Genomic DNA, 26,352 nt, shown 5'->3' on the forward strand with positions numbered 1-26,352 from the left:
CTCATGTTGGATATTTTTCTCCCTTTGTCAAGAATACCAAGGTGGAGGAGGTGGCAGACGTGGAGCAGTGACAGAGGCCTGAAGTCCCAGTCTGACCTGCATTTTTACTTAAATTTAGGACAGATGAGCAGAGGGCATGTATGAGAGTATTCTTGGGACCCTGTGTGTGGTGGTCGAGGGCTGCAGACAGTCTGGGTGTTGGTTGTTGGAGATGGTAGGAAGGTAGGGCAGGTAAGCTATGGTATGCGCCGGGGACTACTGGGTAGCACTTACGGATATTGGCTTAGAGAAATGTATAATGCTGAGTGGGAAATGTAAGAGATTGAATGAGATATCTATGTCAATACTATTTATGTACATTAAAAATGTACATACACAAAACAAAACATTTGGCAAGAACACGTAGAAACCCAAAGTTAAACCTTAAAGGCATTACAGTTGCCTGTGGGAGCGGCGAGTGGGATATAGGAATAAAAAGGAATAAATAAAATAAATAGATAAAAGTAAACTTGGGTCCTTGTAGTATGGGATTGTCTTGGTGGAGCAACTGAGCATGGAGGGAAATTGTAGGGCAGGCACAGTGCTCAGCTGAGGTGTTCAGCTTCACTAGATGTAGGACAACCTAAGGAGCTACTCTCCTAAATTCCTTCTATATTCTCCTCGCCTCAAACTTTTGCTCATAGATTCCCCTATACCTCATCCTTGATTATTTTGATGTCCCAATTGAGTGGTATGTATGTATATATGTATTATATATTTAGAGAGCATGAGTGGGAGGGGGAGAGCACGAGGAAGAGGGAGAAGGAATCTCAAGCAGACACCGTGCCAGGCGTGGAGCCTGATGCAGGACTCATCTCATTTGACCTGAGCCAAAACCAAGAGCCAGATGCCCAGCCGGCTGAGCTACGCAGGTGCCCCCCAACTGAGTGTTTTAATGTGACCAGTCTTTGTTTTGCATTGTGGGGAGAAAAACAAAGTACAGGATAGGATTCTGGTTCTCTGGCAATGTTGTTTTCCTTGAGGCAGGAGAATAAGTGCATTAGGCAGTTGGACCACAGTAATGGCTAATATTTACTGAGCGTTCAATGTGTGAGGCACTCCTTTTAAAATGGATTTATTCCTCACATAACCCTATGTGGTGGGTATGATTATACTCCATTTTACACACGAGATGTGGGAAGCATTCTGAGAGGCGAAGTAGCAGGTGGTGGTGGCTGGGAACCCAGGCCATCTTGCCTTAGATCCTGTACACTTGACCATGGGTGCTGTTGCTTCTGGTTGACCACACTCAGGCACTTCGGGTCCAGGCTGGATTTTGAGTCCTTGTTACCCAAAGTGTGGACCGTGAGCCAGCAGTATCGGCATATCTTGGGAGCTTGGTGGAAATGCAGACTCAGACCCACTGAATCAGAATCTGGAGATGTGTTTTAAAGATTTTACTCAAGTGAGAGGGAGATGAGTATGGGGGAGAAGCAGAGGAAGAAGCAGACTCCCTGCCGAGCAGGGAGCCCAACATGGGGCTCAATCCCTGGACCCTGGGACCATGACCTGAGCTGAAGGCAGATGCTTAACCACCTGAGCCACCCAGGTGCCTCAGAATCTGGAGATTTTAACAAGATCTCCAGATTAGTCTCTCTACACAGAAATACCTTCTTGAGAGAGAAAAAAATATCAACCTCCTTCCTGCTTTAACTGTCCATCAAAAGCCAGCTCTGCTAGGTGCTGAGAAGGAAACAGGAAGTGGAGCTATCTGAAGGATAGAGATGATCAAGTTAGGTTAAATCAACACGAGGAAGAATTAAATGCCAAACATTAGTGACTCCAATCTGTGTATCTTCCTGTTCCTACAGGTAGGGTCCTGATCATTACGCACCTAAACTCTCCAATAACCCAACTGCTCTCCTACCCTTAACCACATCCTTTTTGCTACGAGTTAATGTCCTGTCCCACGAATTGGGACATGGGCTCTCCTCCAAGACTTATAAGGATGTGACTGGCTACTGGTAAAGAGCAAGCTTTTTAGTATAGAACTTACACTTTGACAGACCTAACCTGCTCCGAATTTTTTCACATTTCACTGTCTGTGCTGCTGCCACGTCGGGCTTGCTGCCATTTAGTGAATAAGCCATGCTTTCCATTTTCCAGGAATTCCCTTCTCTGTGAACCAAATTCTATTTTAAACTCAGTTTATAAGCCCCCTTCTTTTTTTTTTTAAGATTTTATTTATTTATGTGACAGAGAGACAGCCAGCGAGAGAGGGAACACAGCAGGGGGAGTGGGAGAGGAAGAAGCAGACTACCAGTGGAGGAGCCTGATGTGGGACTCGATCCCGGAACGCCAGGATCACGCCCTGAGCCGAAGGCAGACACTTAAGGACTGCGCTACCCAGGTGCCCCTATAAGCCCCCTTCTATGAAAGCTTCCCTCATTTGTCTTTTTTATTCAACAAATACATATCAAACACCTGATACCTAGGCACTGTTTTAAACACTTGGGATACATAAGTGTACAAAACAGGTCTTTGCCCTAGTTGAATTTATATTCTATCAAAATCTGTCTCCTCCCTGTGCTGCACATTTGCATAACCCTTTCCCAGACTAGTGCAAGATTCCATTGTTTGTGTGTGCACTCATAAGCGAGTAGCCCCCACGTGCAAGGCCTGCAAGGGGCGTACACAGTTAAGTGCGAGATCTTGCTCTTGGGTTTACAGGCTGTTAAGGGAATCTAAAACAATTAGAAAATTACATGTCCCAAGTGAGGCTATAGGTCTGAATTCAGAGAACAATTATATTTAGTTGCGAGGTGTTGGGGAAGACTGAGAGGTGACTTTCGAACTGGACCTTTAAGGTTGGGAAGAAGGACATTGTAGTTGGAGCAACAAGAGCAAGAGGGCATTAAATCCTTTGATTTGGCTGGAGGATAGGATGTGAGAAGGGGAGTAGTGGGAGATGTGGTTGGAAAGATAGGTTGGGATCGGGTTAAGGAGTTTGGATTTTATTGAGTTAGTAATGGAGAGCTGAGAGTGAGCAAAAGGGTGACCTGATTCTAGCTGTGATTTGGGAATAAACCTAATGAGAGTTCTATCATGTTTTTGTTTTTGGTTGGGGTGGGGGATGTTAGGGGGTTTCTGACACCAACAAGAGCCAACGAGGACTTGACTGGGTGCAGCTGCAGCGGGGAAGAGAACCACAGACAATGATGGATGGACAAGACCGTCAAGGCAGGATCCACAGGATGTCATGCTTTTTGAACAGGGACCAGACTCCACAGCTCTGCACACTGGGGCTTTGCACATTGATGCTCACCACATTTGTTGAATGAACATGTATAATGGCTATTCACAGAATAGGGGGCTCAGTATTGTCTGAACTAGGGAAAGCTCCATGGAGGAAAGGGGACTTGGTTTTACTTCTGGTCTTCTCTGCTAATGCTTACTTTCCTAATGCTTTATAACTCTGGGTAGGTCCGCTTTCTAATCTAAATTACATGCCTGGAAATTGGGGGGGGGTGTTCTAGGCATTCTTTCTCCAAGCTCCCCTTATGTCTTCGCTGAGAACGTGCTTGGTGGGGACACTAGCACCTGAGTATCTTGACCCCTCTTGAGTGACCCTAGGTGGTGTTTTTTGGCCCTCAACTTCTGAGGATACCACCTTCTGCAGGAGAGGCTTGGTGATGGGCTGTTTCAGTGACCTGCACCTTGGAGTCACCCCTGTTCCTCCAGGGTCTGCACCTCCACTTGGGAAATCCAGTGTCAGCTCACCGAGAGGTTATTCAGGCTCAGGAGATCTTATCCAAAAAAGAGCAAACACAGGAAACTTAATAATTAAGGATGTAGGTAATTCGAGCTATACCAGGCTGGTCTGCTCAGCAAACCACGTCATGGTGTAAAGGTTTTGTGCTTTTTGTTTAAAATATTTATAAGATCAGAGTATGGGAATGGGAGGCAGCTGTAGGAACGTGATAAACAGTGTTTCTCACAGTGTGATCACCATGCCAGTAGAATCAGCACCACCTGGGAACTAGTTAGAAATGCAAATTCTGGCCACCGCCACCCCCTCCAGCCGCAGACCCGGACACTGATACAGGTGCCCTACAGTCTGTTGTAACAAGCACACCAGGGGTGCATGATGCACACTGAAGTCTGAGTACTGCTGACTTAAAAAAACTTTCTAAAAATCAAAGACACCTATCAAAAAGTAGAGCACTACTCCCTGAACAGTTTGTTAAATACTAATGTTTTCTTCCTCTCCAATCCATTTTCCAGACTCTTTGCACTGGGCATTAAATCTTACAAGCTCACAACTTACCAGTATTTTATAATCCTTAATACTTTAGTCTGATCGACCCCCCTGAGATCCTAAGGATGCCCCTAATGCTTTCAGCACACATTTGTAAGTTATTTGGTTGGGTTATTTCAACAAAGATCTCCACAAGAATGATGCTATATATTGATTGTATTTCTTAAAGTAAACTTCCCAAGCTTGCCCTCATGTCTAGGGGTGCACCTTACTTGGAGAAGGTATCAGTTTCTTTATTATATGTCAGTTGACCATGCTTTTGCTTGGATCAGATAGATGGGCAAATAATTTTCTCCCCTTCCTCCAAAAGGAGAAAATACTAAGAAAAGAAAAACTGCAGAATAATTTCTCCAGAAGTTTATAGGCTCTAGGCTCTAAGACTAGGTATGAACGTGAAATTCAGGAAAGATAGAATATAAAACTTAAACTGCATATAGCATGTTTTACTTTATATTCAGTGGTTAACTCTGGTTTTCCAAAGTAAGGCTCTTGGGTTACAGATGAGGAAGATGGGTCCCAGCTTGAGTGGTTTATTCGAGATGTGTCAGGGTCTGAATTAAGTGTTGAATTTACTCTTGCTGCACTCTCAGCCTGGAGCCAAAGCTACAGAAGATCCCCGCCTGGTGGGTGATGTGCAAGTGGAGACTGGGTGTGGCATAGAAGGCTCCAAAGGGCTCGGAGAAGCATCCCTGAGCAGTGTCTGCTGGGGAAGTAAGTCCCCGGGGAAAGGAGGAGGAGACCCAGGATTCCCAAAGGGGATTTGGGGAAGGGAGAGAGAGGTTTTGTTTTGTTTTTTTGTTTTTAATGAAATAATTTTTTCCTGAGGTCTGTTCTGGGAAACTAGTTTTATTTATTTTTTAAAGATTTTATTTATTTGAGAGAGAGTGAGCGAGGGAGAGCACAAGCAGGGAGGAGACAGAGAAGCAGGCTCCCTGTTGAGCAGGGAGTCCCACGTGGGGCTTGATGCCAGGACCCTGAGATCATGACGGAAGGCAGCGCTTAACCGACTGAGCCACCCAGGCGCCCCAACAGTAGTTTTTAAACCTGTGTCTGTCCCACCCTACCCCACCGCCGGACATAACGCGTATACCCAAACTAAGGTGCTTTAGAGGCGTTAAAATGGTAAATCTACATATACTTCAGATTTCCCGGCAAGGACTGCCCTTCCTCTCCCACACAGAGGGAAACTCCCACATTTTCTTAGTGTCCTTCCTGACTCGATTCTCCCTAGTGGGACGCTGGGGCCCCAATGTCCTGGAGGGGGGTTAGGGCCAGGGCTGGGCCCACCAAGCTGCGCCAGTACAGGGTCCGCGGGGAGTCCGCCGCCGGCGTCCACTCCCGCGGCCCAGGCCAGGGTGCGGGGACGGCCTCCCCACGGGTGACCCCCGAGGCCGTGCGGGCCGGCGGGCGCGCGCGAAGGCCGTGGGCCGCGGGAGTGCGGTCCTTCGGGCTGCAGGGGGCGCTGTGCGCACCCTCGGGCCGGGCCGCGAGCGCAGCTCTTGTTTAAAGGGGCGACGGGGCACGTGGCTCGGACGCAGCTCGCGGCCGCCCGGCAGGAGCTCCGAGGCTGGGCGGCTCCGCTCCGCCTCCGTCGCCGCCTGCGCGCTGCGCCAGGCCCGACAGGCCCGGCCGAGGAGAGCCGCCGAGAGAAGGACGCGAGCAGCCATGGCCGAAGCGGCGCCCGCCCGGGTAAGCGCCCGGCCCGCGGACGCCCTCACGGGCCGGGGCCGGGGCGGCCGCCGCCGCCGCCGCGAGGGTCTCCGCCGCGCCGGCGTGGAGCGGCCCCGCCGCGCGGCCTCCTGGCTCGCCGCCTCCGCCCGGGCTGGCGCCTGCCGCGTCGCGCCAGCTCGGTCCGCCCCGCCGCCCAGAGCTGGCGTCCGGGCCGGGCTTTCGGGCCGACCGACCGGGCGGCCCAAACGGCAGGCGGGACGGCGGGGCGGCCCCGACGGCGGGGGACAGGCCGGGCTTCCCAGCAACACTTCAGATGACAGGCCTTGCCTTGCAACGGAGTGGCTGTTCCCCCGCCCCCCCCCTCCATTGTCTGGTTGGAGGCACGCAGGGAGGACAGGGTCGCCAAGCCCCATGCGGTTCTGACATCCGGAGAGTCTGAGGCTCAGGGAAGGGACCGGCCCAAGGTCACTCACCTGGTCGAGGCCGTAGCCCGACGTCTTGGCCAGAACTTTGGAATTACACGCCCCACCCCCCGAAGGTACCCAGGGTTCTTTTAAGAGAAAGGTATTGAATGCTGTTTACGAGAGGGATTGTAGGTAGATTTTTTTTTTTTAAGATTAGTTTAGCATGTTGGATTAGATTATTTGGATTATTTAAAAATGTTGGCCGGTAATGTGCAATATGCCCAGTTCCAAGAAAAGAATCCTTTGGCTATTTTTGACACACCAGAAAATCACTTGCGAACAGGGCTCAGTAAGTGGCTTCTATTATTAATACTTCTTAGTGACGTTTTTGAAACCTTGATTTTTGTGGATCCTTTTAAATGAGGAACTTCCTCTCCCTCTCCTTTAATTAATGAGTTTGGTGTGTGCTTTCCTTAGGATTCCCTGAGTGCAAGGGAGAGAAAGGGGGTGGCCCTGTCCCCTGCGGAATACCCTCCAAGGCATTTCTGTAAGGGCATGGTGACATCACCAGCTCCCACCTAGCCCCGGGCCACTCCCTCAGAACTGTTCCTGACCATTCCTATCCACTCATTCCTTTCCCTCTGCTATCTTATAGTACCTGAGATTCCCGAGAAACTCCCCAAGCGGGACAGATTTGTCCCTGAACTCTGTTTCTGTACAGAATTTTTCTCCTGGAGAAGGAAGAACCACATAATTTTTTCTGCACTCCCCCATGGCACCTTTACAATGGCAGGTGGTCAGAAGTCGTTACTGAATGAATGTTGTTTAATTGTGTGGTCATTCATTCATTCAGTAGGTATTCAATGAGCATCTGCAGTGAGAGAGGCACTCTTTAGAAGCTGGGAATACAAGAGCAAATCACATATACCCTCGGGGAACTTAACGTTCTGGGTGAAACAAACCAAAACCCAGGCAGATACGTAGAATAGTCCTGGATTCTTCTTTTTTTAAGGTTTTATTTATTTGAGAGAGAGAGAGAGAAAGACAAAAATAGCAAGAGAGAGCACAAGCAGGGAGGAGAGAGAGAAGCAGACTCCCCACTGATCAGGGAGTCTGACACTGGGCTTGATCGTGGGACTTCGGGATTATGACCTCAGCTGAAGGCAGCCGCTTAACCAACTGAGCCATCCAGTCGCCCCCCAACAGGCTTTTAGCATGAGGTACTGGGACTGGGCCATTGCACACGCTCGGAGCATCAGGCACTGGGGAGAGTCGAGGCACACTCTAGAAGCTCTTTCCAAAGTGCCGAAGGATGATGGAATGAAAAAGGTGGAGAAAAACAGCCCTTGTGAACTGTTTCTTGCTGCGTCCCTGAGCCAGAACCATGGGCAGCATCATCGTCAACATCCTTATCATTATCATCTTAGCTGAATCAACATGGGGCTTGCGTGCATTGTATTTACCACATGCTAGACATCGCGCTAAGTGCTTTCAGTGAAGATTGTGTCATTCATTCTCACAATCTTCTCATGTGAGTACCATTTTCTAGATGTGGAAGTGAACTTCAAGCTGAGTGAAAAACCTTGCCTAAAGTCAGCCAGCTTGGGAGCGGCAGAGTTGCTGCTTGGACCCATGCTCTCTGGCAGCAAATCTCATGTTCTCTGTGCTTCCAAGCCTGTCCCTTCATTTGCAGAGGAAGAGGAGACTAAGATCCAAGTTGGAAGCCACCTGAGAACTGCAGATGCTTTCTGTCTTTGGCCATGTGTTTCCTCCCGTTTTCCACTTGCTAACACCTTGGTCCAGCCAGTGTTTCCTGTCCCGGCAGCTGCACTCCTCACTGAGGTCCCTGCCTCCCTCCCACACTGTTGCCTGATGCCCTTAGGATCCCAACTGGGGATTTACTGGGGCAGGTGTCATTGTGAGGCTTCTTTTTGAAGTATGCGTTTTGATGGTGTCATTCTGAAGCCATCTCCCCTTTCTCTTCTTGTGGACAGGCTCCAGAGAGGGACAAGCAGACAGAGGACGAAAGCCCTTCCACACCTTCTTTGTCACCCCCGCCAGCTGCTGAGAAGAACTCCTACCTGTACTCCACGGAAATCACACTGTGGACGGTGGTGGCCGCCATCCAGGCCTTGGAGAAGAAGGTGGACTCCTGCCTGGCCCGCTTGCTGACCCTAGAAGGGCGGACGGGGACGGCTGAGAAGAAGCTGGCGGACTGCGAGAAGACGGCCGTGGAGTTCGGGAACCACATGGAGAGCAAGTGGGCTGTGCTGGGGACCCTGCTGCAGGAGTACGGGCTGCTCCAGAGGCGGCTGGAGAACATGGAGAATCTGCTGAGAAACCGAAATTTCTGGATCCTGCGCCTGCCCCCGGGCAGCAAGGGGGAGATCCCCAAGGTATCCCTCGGGCACCTGGGGTGGGGCAGCCCGAGGGACTGTGCCTATAAGTATGTGGGTGAGTATGCGTGACACTTGTGGTTCCAGGTGCCCGTGACCTTTGATGACGTGGCCGTGTATTTTTCTGAGCCGGAGTGGGGCAAGCTGGACGAGTGGCAGAAGGAGCTCTACAAGCACGTGATGCGGGGCAACTACGAGATGCTGGTGTCCCTGGGTAAGGCTGCATAGGTGGGGATCTGGGTCTGTGTCCGCAGATGGGCCTCCAGCAGTCTATGTCTTTGCTTTGACTTCCGCTCTTCTCGGTGTCTCTCCAGCTCTGTGGGCAGTTGGGTGGCGGGTATCCAGTCTTGACCCAGCTCTCCTTCTGTTCTGTATGCAGATTATGCCATCTCCAAACCAGACATCCTGACCCGGATGGAGAGGGGAGAGGACCCTTGTCCTGAAGGCCCGTGGGGCCAGGAGGAGAGAAGTAAGAAGGAGGCAGTACGCCCAAGGAGGCCAAGCCCTGGTGAGTGGGGGCAGGACAGGGGAGTGAGTGGGGCACACAGCTCTCCTGGGCTTTCCAGACCAGTGAGGCCACGAAGGGAGCACAGGCCCTGAACCCAAAGTGGGGCCCCCTCTGTCCTAGGCCAGCCTAGTCAGGGGCGGGTGCCAAGGTTTTGTCTTAGAGCCGTTCGGTTTCTGCTTCTGAATGAGGGGCCAGCGGTACTGGCGTCATGTGGTCGGTTGTTGTGAGGACTCTGGGACATGGCAGGCGTCAGGCTCGTACTTGCTGAGTGTTGTGTAAGTGGGAGCTTATTACTAACAGTGATCCTGCTAGCCCCAGCATTATTGCTGCCCCTCTTGCTTGCCCCTTCCACCTCTGCTCCCGACATGAACCTGCAGCTGTAAGGCCTGTGGTGTACTGGCTTCCCTTTGTGGAAACGGCCCTCTCAGGGGAGGGGCCGGGCCGACTTAGTCCCCAGAGCTGGTGTGGTAAGGGCAGCGGTTCCAAAGTTGACAGCACATCAGAGTCTTCTGGGAGGCTTTTTTTTTTTTTTAAGTAAAATTAAAAAAAATAATAAATGGAAGTAGAGAGAAGAGTACAGCAAACCTCCAAATGGCTTCCTCCATCTCTTCCCTTTCTCTAGACATAACCGAAATAGGAGTGTCGCACTTAGTAAATTAACGTCTCATCCCTATTCCATGTTCACTTTTCCCCGATTGCCTCGAAACTGTTTTCTATAGGTGTTGGGTCCTAATGCTGGGACACCAAAGTCACCTGTTGCATTCGATTTATAAAAAGTGTGTTAAAAAGCCTGTGAAAGCCTCCGCCCTGCCCCGCATGTAACAGCCTTATTGAGATATAGTTAACATACCAGCCAATTCCTGGGTTAGAGTATACAGCGCAGTGTTTTCACTATCTTCGGTTTTGTGACCATCACCACAATCTGAACTTTCCTTGCCTACCGAAGAGAAACCTCTACTCATGGGCGTTAACTTCCTGTTTCCCTCCCCCTGCTCCCCAGCCCTAGGCAACTACTCAGCTGCTCTCTTTGTCTTAGATTCCCTATTCTAGACATTTCACGTAAATGGAGTCCTACTGTGTGTGACCTGTCCTGCTCCGGGCTTACCCACCCTGTGGCCTGTGTCATTACCTCTGCGGATACATACATTTCCACATTTTGTTGCTCTGCTCCTCAGTTAATGGACCAGCCTCACCTGCCCCTCTCTAATATCATTTATTTGTTGACATTCTTTTTTTTTTTTTTTTAGGATTTTATTTATTTATTCGACAGAGATAGAGATAGCGAGAGAGGGAACACAAGCAGGGGGGGTGGGAGAGGAAGAAGCAGGCTCCTAGCTGAGGAGCCTGATGTGGGGCTCGATCCCATAACACCAGGATCACGCCCTGAGCCGAAGGCAGACGCTTAACGACTGCGCCACCCAGGCGCCCCTATTTGTTGACATTCTAACGTCATTTTTCTTTTTTTTTTTCTTAAGATTTTATTGATTTATATCAGAGAGAGAGCAAGCGCACACAAGCAGGGGGAGCGGCAGGCAGAGGGAGAAGCAGGCTCCCCGCTGAGCAGGGAGCCCAATGCGGGGCTCGATCCCAGGACCCTGACATCACAACCCCAGCTGAAGGCAAACGCTTAACCGACTGAGCCACCCAGGCGCCCCATAGCGTCATTTGTCTTTTTAAATGCCATCATTTCCCACATGCTGGATTTGGTGTCATTTACTTCTCCGCTGTTCCTTGCATGTCCTATAAACTGGTGGATTAGGAGGCTTCTTTAGAGTCCGGTTCAACCTTAGGGGCAGGACGGCTTCAGCGGTGGTGCTGCGTCCTCCCTGGCAGCGCACGTCAGGAGGCGCAGAGGCTCCGTCTGCCTGCCTCCCGGGGATCCTGAGCTCGATCCTTCTGTTATGAAGCTCCCCATCACCTTCTCACCTCAGGACATTGAACATCGTTGCCCAGGTTGGTTATTCCGTTAGGGGTTGCAAAGTGGTGAGAGTCTGTCGTACTTACGCACTGCACAGCTGAAATTCTTTTATAAAGAATTTCCCTAATCAACTCTTAGTTACCCTGAAATATAGTCTGTACAGAAAAGGCAGGATAGAAGCTTAATTCTTTTCCTTCATCAGTTTTCAGAGTGAAGAGTTACTGCCATAGAAGCCTTCAAAGGTGACCAATACTTGGGCTTTTTTTTTGTTTTGTTTTTTGACTTTTTTTTATGACTTTATAGATTGTTGATTATTTTATATATGCCAATCGTTCGCAGCCATTATTTTTTGTGCTTAAATTGTCCCATCTTTAGCTCATGGGAGCCCCTTCAAGTTGGCCATTAGGTCGTTTTGATGTGACTTCACTGCCTTTCGGGTACCATAAGATGTTCTAGAATCATCTAGTGTATTTCCTGCCCCAGACCTGGAATACAAATTTCTCCAAGGAGTTTTGATTCCTTTCAGTGACGATTATTTGGAGACCACAATATGAGTGCTAGTAGTGGCTAATATTTGGCATTACTTCTAGGCCTTTTCAGAAAATATGTTTGTTTGTTTTGAGAAAATATGTATTTTTGGAAAGGGAAAAAAATCACGAGTGCGTAGTGATATTTCTCATTCAAATTTAATGTTCTTTGATCTTATACTTGAATATCACTTTTCTTTTACATGGAAATCTTAAACAATTAGGCTTTTGATTGAAGGCTGAGATTTTTTTGCAGCTCTTTTTGTCCTCTGAACACATTCTATTCAGGACTTTTAGACAAAATAATGCCTTTTAAAGTCACTTGAGGGCGCCTGGGTGGCTCAGTGGGTTAAGTGACTGCCTTTGGCTCAGGTCATGATCCCAGGGTCAGGGGATCGAGCCCCATGTTGGGCTCCCTGGTCAGTGGGGAGCCTGTTTCTCCCTATTCTTCTGCTGCTCCCCCTGCTGTGATCTCTCTCTCTCTCTCTCTCTCTCTCGCTCTCTGTCAAATAAATAAATAAAGTCACTTGAAATAATTACTTTCTCTATGTGGTCATGTCACCAACTTGATATACAGTTAAGTTCATTTGTTTCTATTTATTTTTAGATTTTTTATTTTATTTATTTTTAAAATATTTATTAGAGAGAGAGAGCATGAATGGGGTGGTAGGGGGGAGGGGGCAGAGGGAGAGGGAGAAGCAGGTTCCCTGTTCAGCCAGCAACCTGAAGAGGGGCTCGATCCCAGGACCCCGGGATCATGACCTGACCTGAAGGCAGACGCTTAACTGACTGAGCCACCCAGGAGCCCCTACTTTAGATGTTTAGAAACGGCTCTTTCTACCTGTTCATGTAACATTTTGAATACGTAAGATACGTTCTGTTTGCAAAGTCAAAATGGTTTAACAGGATACATTCAGGGAAGTCTTATTTCCATTCTTGTCCCCGCCTTCTCCCTATAGATAACCATTTTTATTAGCGTCTTGTTTATACTTCCGGTGTTTCCTGTTGAAAAGATCAGTAGTAACACAGATACATTTGTTTTCCCCCATCCCTGTCTTACACAATCTGTCCTGGAGATCCCTTCGTATGTATGTATAGAGATCTTCCTCCTTCCTTTCGTGGACGGGGAATGTTCCAAAGTGCGAGACCCATAGTTTGTTTGACCGGTCCCTACTGGTGGACGCTGAGGGTCTTTCCGATATTTTGCTGCTATAAATAATGTGTAGACACTACTTTGTGCATAAGACGGCTCATATTTTTGCCAGCCTATCTTTGGGATAGAGTCCTAGCAGCTGCACTGCTGGGTCCGAGGTAAATGAATACGGAGATTTTTGAGAATTTATCACCCAAACCCCTCCATGGGGGTTGTGGCATTTGCATCTCCCTCGGTGTTGTGAACACTTGCCAGCAGACAGTGTGGTCACACTTGCGGAATTTTTGCCTGGCTAATACAGAAGAAGTATTTCGTGTAGCTTCTTTTAAGCGACAGCTTCGTCAGCTATAATTCACTCCCCATACATCTCACCCATTTAACCTGTACAGTCGAGGGGTTGCCAGCTTATTCGGAGATATGTGCACCCAGCAAAGACCACCGTCAAGTTTATAACTCTCATCACCTCAGAAACAATCCCTGTACCCTCCGACTTTCACCCCCAGCCCCTTCCCAGCTCCCCCAGCCCTAAGCAACGACAGGTCTTCCTGACTGTACGTTTGCCTGGCCTGGCCGTCTCCCATAAATGGAATCTTATTATACGTGGTCTTTCGACTCTGGCTTCTTTCCCTCAGCGTAATGTGTTCAGGGTTCATCCACGTTGTACTGTGTATCAGTATTTCATCCCTGTTTTCTCTTTTTTTGTCGTGGTCAAGTACACATACCATAAAATTTAACCATCTTAGCCATTTTCGGTGTGCTATTTGGTGGTATTAAACATAATGTCATGCAATCCCATCAGAACCCTTTTCACCTAAGCTGAAACTCTATACTCATTAAACAGTCACCCCTCACTGTATCCCCTTCCCCAGCCCCTGGCAACCACAGGACTGCTTTCTGTCTCTATGATTTTGTCTACTCCAGGTACCTCACAGAAGTGCAGTCGCACAACCTTTGTCTCTTCGTGACTGGCTTCGTTTCACTTTGCATAATGTCCTTAAGGTTCATCTGTGTTGTAGTGGGTGTCAGAATTTCTTTCCTTTTTTTAGTCTAAATAATCTGTTGCATGTGCATGCCACATTTTGTTTATCCATTCATCTGTAGATGGACACTTGGGTGGTTTCCATGTTTTAGCTATTGTGAATAACGCTGCTGTGGTCATGGATATACGGATACCTCTTGGAGACTCTGTCTTCAGTTCTTTTCAGTATAGACTTAGATGTGGAATTGCTGGATCATATGGTAATTCTATTTTTAATTAATTTGTAAAATATTTTATTTATTTATTTGAGATAGAGGGCAAGAGCAGGGGGCAGAGGGCGAAGCAGGCTCCCCGCTGAGCAGGAACCCTGATGCGGGGTTTGATCCCACGACCTTAGGCTCATGACTTGAGCTGAAGGCAGATGCTTAACCAACGGAGCCACTCAGGCACCCTCTGTTTTTAATTTTTTGAGGACTGTTACACTGTTTTCCATGGTGACTGTACCATTTTATATTCTCACCAACAGTGTGAAAGGGTTCCAGTTTCTCCACATTCTTGCCAACACTTACTTTCTTCTGTTGTTTCTTTTTAATAGTAGCCATCTTAATGAGCATGAAATGGTGTCTCACTGTAGTTTGAGTTGCATTTCCCTAATGATGAGTGATGTTGAGCATCTGTTCTTGTGCCTGTTGGCTATTTGTAGGTCTTTGGAGAAACATCTAATCAAGTTGTTTGCCCATTTTTTTTTTTTTATAAAGATTTTCATTTATTTATTCGACAGAGATAGAGACAGCCAGCGAGAGAGGGAACACAAGCAGGGGGAGTGGGAGAGGAAGAAGCAGGCTCATAGCGGAGGAGCCTGACGTGGGGCTCGATCCCATAACGCCGGGATCACGCCCTGAGCCGAAGGCAGACGCTTAACCGCTGTGCCACCCAGGCGCCCCTGTTTGCCCATTTTTGAGTCAGGTTGTTTTTCTGTTGTTGAGTTTTAGAAGCTCTCAACATATGCTGGGTATCAGTCCCTTATCAGATATGTGACTTGCAAATATTTCTCCCATACTGTGGATTGCCTCTTCACTGGCGATAGTGTGTGGGTTTTGTTTTGTTTTGTTTTTTTTAAAAGATTGATTGATTGATTGATTTATCTGAGAAAGCACAAGCAGGGGGAGCAGGCAGGCAGAGGGAAAAGCAGGCTCCCTGCTGAGCAAGGAGCCCAAGTGCGACTCTATCCAAGGACCCTGAGATCATGACCTGAGCCCAAGGCAGAGGCTTAACCGACTGAGCCACCCAGGCGTCCTGATAGGGTGTTTTGATGCACAAATTTAAAAAGTTCTCATGAAGTCCAATTTGTCTGTTTTTTTCTTCTGTTACCCATTTCTTTGGTGTTCTATCCAAGAAATCAGTCCCAAATCCAATGTTAGGAAGCTTTTGTCCTATGTTTTCTTCTAAGAGTTTTATGTTTTAGGTCTTACATTTAGGTCTTTGATTCATTTTGAGGTAGTTTTGTATATGGAGTTAGATAAGGATCCAGCTTTATTCTTTTGCATGTGGATATGCAGTTTTCCCAGCACCATTTGTTTGAAAAGACAGACTGTCCTTTCTCCATTAAGTGGTCCTGGGACCCTTCTCAAGTATCATCTGACCGGATATGTGAAGGTTTATGTCTTGGTTCTGTTTATTCTATTTATGCCAATACTACCACACTGTGTTGATTTCAGTGGCTTTGTAGTAAGTTTTGAAATCAGGAAGTCCTTCCACTTTGTTCTTCCTTCTCCGTATTGTTTTTGCTCTTTGGGGTCCCTTGAGATTCCATATGAATTTTAGGATGGGTTTTTCTATTTCTGTACAAAATGTCATTGAGACTTTGATAGAGATTGCATTGAATCTGTAGGTCAATTTGGTAGTATTGACACCGTACAAATATTAAGCCTTCCAATCCATGAACATGCTATGTTTCCATTTACTTATGCCTTTAATTTCTTTCTGCCGTGTTTTGTAGTTTTCATTGTAAAAGTCTTTCACCTTCTTGGTTTAATAATTCCTGAGGGTTTCATTCTTTTTGATAACTATTATAAGTGGAATTGTTTTTCTAATTTCCTTTTCAAATTGTTCATTATTAGTGTATAGAAATACTGATTTTGGTATGTTGACTTTTGTCCTGCTAATTTGCTGAATTAATTTGCTAGTTCTTAAAGTTCTTTGTGGAATCTTTAGGGTTTTCTGCATATATCATCTTTGAAGAGATAATTTTACTTCTTCCTTTCCAATTTGGATGTTTTTTATTTCTGTTTCTTGCTTACTTGCTCTGGCTAGGACCTCCAGTCCTTTGTTGAATAGGTGGTAAAAGTGGACATTTTTGCCTTGTTCCTAATCTTCGGGGAAAAGCTTTCATTCTTTGACCATTGAATGTGATATTCATTGTCGGTTTTTCATATGTGTCTTTTATTATGTTGAGATAGTTTCTTTCTATGTCTTGTCTGTTGAATGGTTTTATCATGAAAGGGTGTTGAATTTTGTCAGATGCTTTTTCTGCATCAATTGAGATGATCATGGGGTGTTTTCCCTTCATTCTGTTAATATGGTGTATTCCATTGATCTAGTTTCATATGTCAAACCAACCTTGCATTCCAGGAATACACTCCACTTGGTCACGATATCCAATCTTTTTTTTTTCCCCCAAGATTTCATTTAGGGGCACCTGGATGGCTCAGTTGTTAAGCATCTGCCATCGGCTCAGGTCATGATCCCAGGGTCCTGAGATCGAGCCCCACATCGGGCTCCCTGCTCAGCAGAGAGCCTGCTTCTCCCTCTCTCTCTGCCTGCTGCTCCCCCTACTTGTGCTCGCTCTCTGTCAAATAAATAAATAAAATCTTTAAAAAAAAAGGAAAAAAGAAAGATTTATTTATTTGAGAGAGAGAGAGCATGAGGGGGAGGAGTGGCAGAGAGAGAGGGAGAAGCAGACTCCCTGCAGAGCAGGGAGCCTGATGTGGGGCTCAATCCCAAGACCTTGGGATCATGACCTGAGCCGAAGGCAGACGCTTAAATGAGCCATCCAGGCGCCCTGGCAACAGTGTTTTTTGTTTTGTTTTTTTAGATTTTCTTTACTTATTTGAGAGAGAGACAGTGAGAAGAGCATGAGGGGGGGAGGGTCAGAGGGAGACGCAGACTTCCCGCTGAGTGGGGAGCCTGACGTGGGACTTGATCCTGGTACTCTGGGATCATGACCTGAGCCAAAGGCAGACTCCCAACCAACTGAAACACCCAGGTGTCCCAACAGGTCCCATTTTTAATGGTACCTTTCTTATATGAGTGTGGTTGAGTACTTTTTATTTGTTTATGGGCCATTTAAATTTCTTACTCTGTGAACTCTTTGTTCATCTCTTTTGCCCTAGGAAGCTTTTTAAAAATGCATACTTATGGGCGCCCATGTTGCTCAGTTGGTTAAGTGTCTGACTTTGGCTCAGGTCATGATCTCGGGGTCCTGGGATTGAGCCCTGTGTCAGGCTCCAGGCTCAGTAGGGAGTCTGCTTCTCTCTCCCCCTGCCCTCCCTACCCCCCATTCGTGCTCACGCTCACACTCTCTCTGTCTGTCAAATAAATTAAATCTTAAAAAAAAAACAAAACCCTGCAGGGGCACCTGAGTGGCTCATTCAGTTAAGTGTCTGCCTTCGGCTCAGGTCATAATCCCAGGGCCCTGGGATTGAGCCCTCTGTCAGGCTCCCTGCTCAGCCAGGAGCCTTCTTCTCCCACTCCCCCTGCTTATGCTCTCTCTCTCTCCCTCTCTCTCAAATAAATAAATAAAATCTTTAAAAAAATACAATAAAATCTTTTTTAAAAGCATACTTCCTAGGCCTGCTCAGAAGTACTGATGAGAATGTTGGGGTGCTTCCAAGGGGATCCTTATACATCAGCCTGGTATAGGCCTTGGGACTGGAAGGCACTGTTGTGTTGTTCTGAGCTGGGAGGCCCTAACAAGCCACATCCTTGGCCTTGCTGTGTCATGACTTGTCTGGTACAATCAGATGTTACTATGCTGTACTTTTTCCTTCTCTTTTAGCTTCTAAGGATCAGTGAAGTCCACTTAATTCTCACAGCCTGTGTTTGACCTGATCCCCCCCCCCCCCAGCCCCTAGTCCCAGTGACTACAGTCAGCCCTTTGTCAGAGGCTCCTGCCACCAGGGGGGGTCTCTGTTTTGTCCTTAGTGTCACTGAGTTGCATTTTCCAGGCCTCCCTCCACATCCAGAGCATATCCGCAGCCCTGTCAGCCCTTCCCGGGAGGAGCCAAAAGAAGAGCCGGCCCACAAGCACCAGCAAGACGCAGAGACCAGGGTGACCCTGCCCGGAGCAAGCAGCGGTGAGCGAGGGCCGCCGGGCTGCGGCGTGAACAGCAGTGCAACGACAGGCCTGGACAAATGCTACTGAGAGCGAGTGCTAAAGCACGAGGGTGGGAGAGATGGCAGGGACCAGGCTTGGCTGAGCTGGATGGGCTTCCTGGGAAGGGGACCCCTGAGACAGGCCATAGAGGAAGGGTGGATTTGGGCTGGGAACGAGGGGCATTTTCTGCAGGAGAAAATGGTCTGAGCAGAAGTGTGGCTCCCTGAGGCATGCTGGGGGCCAGGCCCTCTGGCCTGGCTGGAGTGAGGAGAGGGGAACACACAGGCAGGTGCTGGGCCTCCTCAGGCTTCCTGCGATGGTTACATGAACCGGACGATCTATGTTCTGTGCCTAGCACAGTGCTGGCATGTGTATTCCTCAGTAAATGTCCTCTTTCTGGAGGCCTGTGAGGGGCTCTGTGTCTTCAGTCCCGCCTTCCAGTGATCTCAGTCTGCTCATGTGTAAAGGAAGTTCCTGTCCATCCTTTCACAAAAATGCAGTGTAACTCAGAGGGCATTTGGCCTAACACGCGGCATACAATCCAGAGCCTCGTTGTCTGTTATCCCCCTTCCTCCCTGGTGTCCCTCCTCCCCAGTCAGTGTGTAAGGAGAGAGGACCTTTTCATTGTCCCTGCTCCGCTGCAGACCTGGCACTGTGCCCCAGGGGCCTCCCCAAACCCTCTGTCCTTTGGAGGTCCATCAGGGTGACCGAGTTGTCAGCACTGGCCCAGATGAGAACTGGGGGCATGGCCTTCACGGCTGTCCTCTCACCTCTGAAGCAGAGGCCATGGAGTGGGCAGTCCTCTGGACAGAGCCCTGGGGCCCCTCTTCCTGGCAGGCGTTCAGGCATATCTGGGGTCTGCTTGGAGATCCCTGTGCCGCCCTGCACGAGCCTGGTGTCAGGAAAGGCCCTCACAGTGTCTCTCTCACAGGGCTTCCAGCCTCGGTGAAACGGGAGGAAGAATCTTCAGGTGGGGAGTCTCCAACCTCCCCTCCCAGGGACAGCCTGCCCGGCATGGGGCCAGGTGAGTGATGGAAGGAGGCCCTTTGGCCACAGCAGAGTCTCAGGAGCTCAGGGGCCCTTGGGAGTGGGGTGGGAGGTGGCGCAGTGGGCCCTGGTGAGGGGCTTCTTACTAAGGGGTCCCTTCCTCATCCCCAGGTCCTGGGGATTGGCAACCCAGACCATCTAGGTCCTGGGCTTCCCCCATCACATCTGGCCTGGTGGAAAGGTGCTGCTTGAACACAGGCTGCATGCACCAGGTTTGTGGTCTTATGACAGAAGGGCCTCAGGGCAGCCGTGGTCCAGGCGCACTACCTCTAATGTCTCGCAGTTTGTATGTGGTGGCCTACAATTTAAATTTAGGTCCCCCACCTAGAGGCCACAAAACCGGGCTTACACCCTGATGAGCAGGAAAAAAGAAAGCAATTATCGCCCATTCTGGCTTTGGGGTGGTTTTCTGTCCTAACAGAAAGGGATCCAGTTCTCACCTGGTTCCAACCCGGTACCAGCTTTGGTGGGAGGCAGAGGTGAGATTTGGGCCCACCTTGGGGTTGTGGCATGGTGGGAGTCCAAGCTGGAGACGGACTTCAAATGAAGAGGTCTGGGAACCTTGGCCTTCACATGGTATAGGGCCTGAGACCCACACTAATCCCTAAGTTTAGGAATACTATGGTAGCCCATTAAATACAATAATTTAGATGCAAAGTTTAGATCATTCTTATAGACTCTTAACTGATTCTGTAGCTGTAGGACTAAATTACAAACAGCTGGGTCACTTCCAACATAGAAATAGAAGTTCTGTCGGGAGTTATTTGTGAGGGTTGCCGGGAAGCTGCACTGAGCAAAGAACCCCAAGGTCTTGACATCAGGTGCTGGCCCAGAAGGTTCAGCAGTTAGAGGTTCAGTCCTCTGCAGCAGTCTCCTGGGGTGAGATTTAAGTTCAGCAAGAATAGAAATCGCTCTTGTTCTAGACCTTGGAAATTGCTCGTAAGGGGCTAAAGGTTTTGTTTTAATAGGCAGAGGGGAAGGTTTGCTGTCAGCCTTTGAGCAGACCTTGGGCTGCAGCAGCTGAGTTGCTGGGCGCTGGGAGAGGTCAAAGAAGCCAGTAGTTGGGGCTGATTCCAGAAAGACCCAGAGGGGAACAGCAGTTGAAGGATCTGGAGAAATGCACAGTGTTCAGGTAGGGCCAGTGGCCAGGACCTTTCTTCCTAGCATCAGGGATCTCTGTGTTGCCTCAGAACCCTCCTCTCTCCTGGCAGTTCCTATGCCTCAGTCCCATGTCAGAGTCAACTGTGACTCACACTGAGGTCCAGCCAGGAAGCCTAGGTCCTCGTGTCTCCCGCCTGTCCCTCGAGAGCAAGTGCCAGACAGGTAGTGGATGCTCAGTGTAACTTTGTTACCTGGATGAGTAGCTCAGAGTATGGCTAAGACACCCGCCACCTCCCAGCCCCCAGGGCTCCCTGTCATTCATAGATGGGAGCGAACATGGTCAGAACTCTTGGAGATCCTGTGCAGCCGGTGTATCTCAGGGTCCAGGGTCTCCCCTGCATCCTCCCACCTGTTGTCTTTCACTCCATCTGACCTCTGACCCCCCCGGCTCCCCGATTCTAGTTTTGCAGCTTTGTTTCCTCTCTCCTCATGTCCGTGGCTTGTCCTCCAGGAATGGGCCGCTGGAGCATCTGGGCCACGTGACAGTAAACAACCTGGATGGTGTTAGGAGGCCGTGCCTGCTTGGTAGGGCCAAGTGAACAGGGTCCCTGACGTGTGCTGTGAGCACTTGGAAGAGAGAGGACTCGGTGAAAGCAGGAGCAGGGTGGGTGCAGATGGGGCTAGGGATGTGCCGGAGGCCAGGACTGGGTGGAGTGGCCTGGGTGGGGGCTAGTGTGGCACACTGGAAATCAATGCAGATTCCTTTCTCCAGGTGGTGGTGGTGTGGTCATCAAGACAGAAGCACAATCTGAGGACGAGATGATGCCTGAGCAGCTCTTCCTGGGGGAGGCCCATAGCCAGCCCGTGTGTAGAATGCCCAAGGGGCCCAGGAGCAGGACTGGGGGCCCTGGCCGGCTTCATGCTGCAGGAGTGCCACGGGTGCGGGCGGGGGACCCGCGGCCACCAGGGGCCGTGGGGGAGCCACCGCGCATCCTCCCTCGCCGGCGAGAGCGGACCTTCCCCTGCCCTGACTGCGGGCAGAGCTTCCGCTTGAAGATTAACCTGACCATTCACCAGCGGACCCACGTGGAGGAGGAGCACAGGGAGACTCCAGGGAGCTCGCCCCCTGGCTGGGAGGAGGCCCACTCCACTCTGGAGCCGGGGGAGGTGGTGGTGCCCGGCCCTGTCATCCGCTGGCTCCCCGAGGAGCCCGGCGGCCCCCGCTCCCTGGCCGGCCGGTCCTTCCTGGGGCGGCGGCCAGCGGCCAGCAAGGTGTACCACTGCAGCGAGTGCCTGCGCTTCTTCCAGCAGCGGAAGAGCCTGTTGCTGCACCAGCGCCTGCACACGGGCAACAGCCAGGGCTGGCCGGCCTGTCCCTACTGCGGCAAGGCCTTCCGCCGGCCCTCCGACCTCTTCCGCCACCAGCGCATCCACACAGGGGAGCGGCCCTACCAGTGCCCCCAGTGCGGCAGGGCCTTCAACCGGAACCACCACCTGGCTGTCCACATGCAGACTCACGCCCGAGGCCAGGCGGGCCCGCACTTCCCTGCTTCCACTGCTCTCCCTGGGAGTCCCCCGCTGCCCCGGCCCAGCCACAGCGAGGAGGGCTGAGAGGGCAGGAGCCTGCAGGGGTGTTCTCCGGCTCTCCTGGGGTACCCCCAGCAAGACTTCTGTCCGCCTTCAGGCCTTTCCCCTTGTGCCTGACGCTGGTTCCTCGTTCTGCAATAGCTTTGGGGAGATCTTTTTTTCATTTAGATGGGAAGCAGTGGCCTTTTTGGTGACAGTATGTGTGTGACCAGATGCCTCAATTTCCTGTTTCCTGAGTTTGTCACTCTTTGCTGCCTTTTCTACATTCCTGACTTAGAAAGGATCCCTTAAGGCTTAGAGGATGCCAGGTTTTGGGAGAGCCTTGGGCAGGTACCTGAGACAGGCAAGAGGAGTGGCCCTTCCAGTAGGGAGCGATAGAGACACGGAGGGCCTGCAGTTTTGATATTGTACACAGAGGTCACTGCAAAGTGGACAGTTTGAAGAGTAGGCACTGGAAATTTGAGTTTCCTGCTGTGTTATTTTGAAAGCTTTTTTTTTTCTCCTTACGGAGTTTTTCTAGTGCTTTTGTAAGTGTTAAGTGTGGTTGTAAAGGGGACCAGGAGCCCTGAGGGGCAGGAATTATTCTGCCAGCTCCTTGTGTGGGGGGATGGTAGAGGGGCTGTCCAGATCAGCCCGGGTGTTGGTGGGGATGTTGGGCTGCTGCCCTGGACGTCAGGTGCCTTCCCGGGTATGCATTCTTTGGCCTAGAGTGATTCCCAATATCCCAACATCCATGACTGATTTTGGTTATTAGTTGAGAGGGGGAAACTGAGGCCTCGAGTGGCTGACCCTTCCCCCAAGGTCTCAGTATTATTGGTATGCACACCCCATGGACTGGACCCCGTAGAACACCTTGGGGCGGGGGCGGGGGGGAGATGCAGAGCCAGCCCAGGAAGCTCCTCCCAGAGAGGAAGATCCTGATGTGGGTGAGGCTGGTCAGCCAACTTGGACTCCTGGGCTACCAGGCCTGAGTTGTCACGTTTAAGGAGTGGTCGGTTTCCAAGAATTTGGAGCTGGTAGTAGATAGGCCAGGAGATGTGGGTGGATTTTTTAAACCACCTTCAGCCTCATGTTCCTCACCTGTCAAAGGGGGTAATGACCCCAGTGCATCCTACCTCACCTTAGGGTTTTCAGGGTCATAAAAGACTTAGAGGCAGTGGGGCAAATAGGAAGCCTGGTTTCGTCCTTCTTTTCAAGTTCAGGGCCCGCCTTTTTCTTCCATGTTCATCTCCAGCCCTTTGCCCCAGTCCAAATCCCTCAGGAAGGACCTTTATTTTCTAGAGTGAGTGGAAGGTCCCTTGGGTGCAGAGCGAGGTGAGACTTTTCCATTGGGCTATATCCCCACGGAGCCCTTTGTATTTCAGTGGAACAAATTCTTACCAAAGCAACGAGGTTCAAACCGTAGAAGTTCGGGCAATAGCATCAGGCCTCCTGGAGAAGTCTTGATGGCAACTAGCATCTTGTGCCTCGTAGATCACACCACTTTGGGTGCTGCCTATAGACCAGCCCTTGGTTTGGGTGATTTAAAGTGGAGTACTGGGTCTTCGGCTATTTTAATTGTTGTTGTATTTACCTGGGCAGTATGTGAAGGGGCCAGCATTCAGACGGGCTTCCAGGTGCCTGGTCCCTGGCTGTGCCACTTCTTGTTGCCGCTCTGACCCCCCCCCCATGTCATGAACAGAGTGGGGGGCAGATGGGAACATTGCCATCATCGCTGGGGCAAGGGTGAGTATACAAGTCAGTGAGAGCCCACCAAGGCTCCCCTGGGCTTGGGAAGAAGAGCTGCCAGCCTCCTGTGCTGTGCATTCTGCTTGTCTGCGCTGGCATCCCCAGCGCTCACCAGGGACCCCACAAGTCAGGGCTGGGCTGTCAGCAAGTGTTCAGACAGGATATGGTGCAAATGGAACTGCTCTGAGCTTACTGCAGTCTCAGGTGTTTCCTGGGGATGCCTCAAGGCTCAGAGTTCCTAAACCTTTCTAAAGCTGAATATCCTGTGTAAACGCAGGTACTCCAGCAACAGCACAAACACGGAGTGATCGCTGGACACAGGCCCTCCCATTTCTTCCAAAGCTCTCAGTGTCCCAGGTTCCCTGTTAGGGCTTTTGAGTTTGCCTGGCACTCGATGGGTGTTCAAATAAAGTTCTTTACACTGAAACGAGCCGACATATGCAGCGTGGTGCAGGAGCAGAGAGGTGCCCCAGAACCCTGGAGGCTAGAATCTGGGTTGGCCTTCGACTGGCTCCTAGCTCTGTGTCTGGGCTTCCTCATTCGTAAACAAGGAAGGGTGGGGTCCTGGTGCTAAAGGCTCTGAAGAACTGTGATGGTGGCGGCCCTTTGCCTTCATCGGTGCTCAATAAATACGTTGAACTGAATGAGTGTGTGCGCATAACCTGCTTCCTGCTCTCCGGGAGTCAGCCCTCCAGGGCAGTCCGTCCGCCAGGTGGGCCCGCCGCCCGCACAGGCCGGGGTGCGGGACTGCGCTCGCGCGTGAGAGCAGCCCCCGCGCCAGGCGCCCTCAGCCGCCGGCCCCGCCTCCTGCGTGTCCGCTGCGGGGCGGGGTCTCCCGCCCGACCAGTGGGAGACTGGCTCCGGGCCGCGGGGACGGGCCGCGCGCGGGTCGGGGGCGGAGCTTCCTGGGGTGGCCAATGAGGAGCGGGCTCCGGGACGCGGGGCGGGTCCCGCTCGGGGCAAGGCTGCCGCCTGCCAGGGCTGTCGCGACGCCGCCGGCACGCTCGGCCGCGGCGTGTCCGCCCTTCCCGCGCTCCTCGGGCAGGCCAGGACCGATGGCCGCTCGAGAGCCGGGGGAGCCTGCGGAGAGGCCGGGGCCGGTAAGGGCCGCGCTCTCGGAGGATGTCCTGGAATTGGGGAGGCGCAGCTTGAGTGGAGGGATGATGACCACCGGGACGCTCCGGGCCGCAGCGCGCGCTCAGGGCCGCAGCGGCCAAGGGGAGCAGTCTGAGGAAACGATAAAGTACCTTCTCCTTTCTCGGCCGCAGTTTGCTAGTCTGCAAACTTAGCGGGAAGATTTCCGAGGTTCCCGCCAGCCCTGACGTTTGGCAGAGCCAGCTCTGGGGGGGGGGGTGTAAGGGGAGAGGTTGGGGGAGGGAGGGTGGACAGTGAACGTCCTCACTCCAGAGACCCTCCAGGGCTTTCCTTTTTTGGACCTGCCCTTCAGCTCACCCACCCCGCCCCCAGCACTGACACCTTAGGGAGACCATCACCCCATTGTCACCCCGTTTTCCCACCAACCTAGGCCCTCACCTTCCTCCTGTGGAGCAGTCTTGCAACTGACTGTGAGGATCCCCTAAAACTCTTCTAGGCCCGAACTCTGATTCCTGTCAGAATGCATTTGAGGGCCTCCTTGCTCTTTTCCGAAATTCCCCAAGAAGTCCTTCCTACTGCTGCTGGGAGGGGCTCTGCATTACCGAGGACTTTTGGTTATGTGTGCTTCAGGCTCAGATTTGACTTAGTCTGTCCCTGGTCTATGGGAAAAGAACTGTCAAGATGAGATTTTTCCACAGCTCTGAAGGTAGAGGTGTCATCTGGTAGAAACAGCTTTGAAATGGTTTTAGATACATTCCTGAGTGCCAGGTTTGTGACAGGGCGTTACAGGACTACAAGGTGTTCATCCTGAATCTGTGCAGACCAGATCTTCCTCCTCCAGGCTACACCTTGTACCGATCAAGGGCCAGACTCAGAGAAGGAACAATTGTGCTGTGGGAGGAAGGACGGCACAGGTGTCTGATGGACGTTTTGTGAAGCGTTTTTTGGAGGAGGTATCGGGAGAACCTCGGTTGCACAGAATTGGGCTAATCAGTCTTTGGTTCATAACACATTCTGATTGTCGGCTCTCAGCCTTTATGTTTGTTTTAGTAATAATAACATGTGCCAAGGCCAGTAATACACGCTGAATGCTTTTCCACACCTTTAGTTCACTTCATCCTCACAACTACCCCCAAAACATGCAGGATTCAAATGGCAGGAGAGGTACTGTGTCAAGTTCAAGTAAAGTTCCATTTCCAGGAATGTTTCCATTATACCTCAGCTGTCTCCAGGGAGACATTCCTGAATTTCTTATTTTATTACTTCTAGTAATATACAATACATTTTCCATGTCCTGGGGCAGGATATTTTTTGAAATATTTCCTTGTTCTGACTACTCTTAAGTGCTGGCTCTCAACTTTCTCTGGCTCCATTTCTTGGCAGCTAGGACCTGGCCTCCTAGTGTGGAGGACACTCTGTGGCTGGTAAACAGGGCATCTGGGTCATAGGGCCCTAACAGGCAGGTCAGTAGGTCACATGCCAGTGCATGTCAGGGTAGAAAGGCCTTAGAGATACCAAAGCCAGAACAACAGAACCTTACCTCTGAGTCCTGAGTAATGGGGTGGG

General features: G+C 50.5%; 1 protein-coding gene across 1 annotated transcript; it reads left to right on the forward strand.

Moving 5' to 3' along the window:
* The first annotated feature begins 5,839 nt into the window (after positions 1-5,839).
* On the forward strand, positions 5,840-24,335 carry ZNF783 (zinc finger protein 783). The gene is made up of 7 exons (XM_026479119.4): positions 5,840-5,986; positions 8,367-8,768; positions 8,856-8,982; positions 9,148-9,276; positions 18,080-18,208; positions 19,160-19,252; positions 21,149-24,335. The coding sequence occupies exons 1-7, from the start codon at positions 5,963-5,965 to the stop codon at positions 21,985-21,987; spliced, it is 1,743 nt and encodes a 580-aa protein (XP_026334904.1). The 5' UTR covers positions 5,840-5,962; the 3' UTR covers positions 21,988-24,335.
* Positions 24,336-26,352: the final 2,017 nt, after the last annotated feature.

This window comes from Ursus arctos, unplaced genomic scaffold (genome assembly GCF_023065955.2).
Source record: "Ursus arctos isolate Adak ecotype North America unplaced genomic scaffold, UrsArc2.0 scaffold_3, whole genome shotgun sequence".
Classification (NCBI taxonomy): domain Eukaryota; kingdom Metazoa; phylum Chordata; class Mammalia; order Carnivora; family Ursidae; genus Ursus; species Ursus arctos.

What these genes read in the sequence shown, in the direction of transcription:
- ZNF783 (XM_026479119.4), top strand. Translation starts at nt 5,963, where the DNA reads ATGGCCGAAGCGGCGCCCGCCCGG. An exon ending in CCGAAGCGGCGCCCGCCCGG is followed by an intron (nt 5,987 to 8,366) that starts GTAAGCGCCCGG and finishes TCTTGTGGACAG; the next exon opens with GCTCCAGAGAGGGACAAGCA. An exon ending in CGAGATGCTGGTGTCCCTGG is followed by an intron (nt 8,983 to 9,147) that starts GTAAGGCTGCAT and finishes TTCTGTATGCAG; the next exon opens with ATTATGCCATCTCCAAACCA.